Source organism: Penaeus monodon, chromosome 32 (assembly GCF_015228065.2).
Source record: "Penaeus monodon isolate SGIC_2016 chromosome 32, NSTDA_Pmon_1, whole genome shotgun sequence".
NCBI classification, from domain to species: domain Eukaryota; kingdom Metazoa; phylum Arthropoda; class Malacostraca; order Decapoda; family Penaeidae; genus Penaeus; species Penaeus monodon.
This window is the reverse complement of record NC_051417.1, coordinates 35,395,871-35,396,082: the sequence shown is the minus strand read 5'-3', so window position 1 is coordinate 35,396,082 and position 212 is coordinate 35,395,871. Positions and strand designations below refer to the sequence as shown.

Here is a 212-nt window from a genome sequence, read left to right as displayed (position 1 = left end):
TATGATGAAGATCATGTAAATCATAAAAAAAACACATTAACCACATAAGAAATATACTAACCATAACTTTTTAACTATTGCCCTCAGCTGATGGCTTAGTCGGAGTAGAAGGTGTGATGTCCATTGTCTTGCACACCCAACCAGCTATATCAACATTTTCTCTTTCTGCACGTTTTATCCATTCATGATTCTGCAAGTGATCAGTGAAGGAT

The 212-nt window shown here is 35.8% G+C and overlaps 1 protein-coding gene across 1 annotated transcript in view; it reads right to left on the bottom strand.

The window, feature by feature from the left end:
* The window catches only part of LOC119593844 (dual specificity mitogen-activated protein kinase kinase 1-like), a 12,470-nt gene that overhangs the window by 2,164 nt on the left and 10,094 nt on the right, over positions 1-212 (bottom strand). The window contains exon 9 of the mRNA XM_037942873.1: positions 62-190. Within this exon, the coding sequence (XP_037798801.1) occupies positions 71-190 (120 nt within the window). The 3' untranslated portion in view covers positions 62-70. The remainder of the gene's footprint in view (positions 1-61; positions 191-212) is intronic.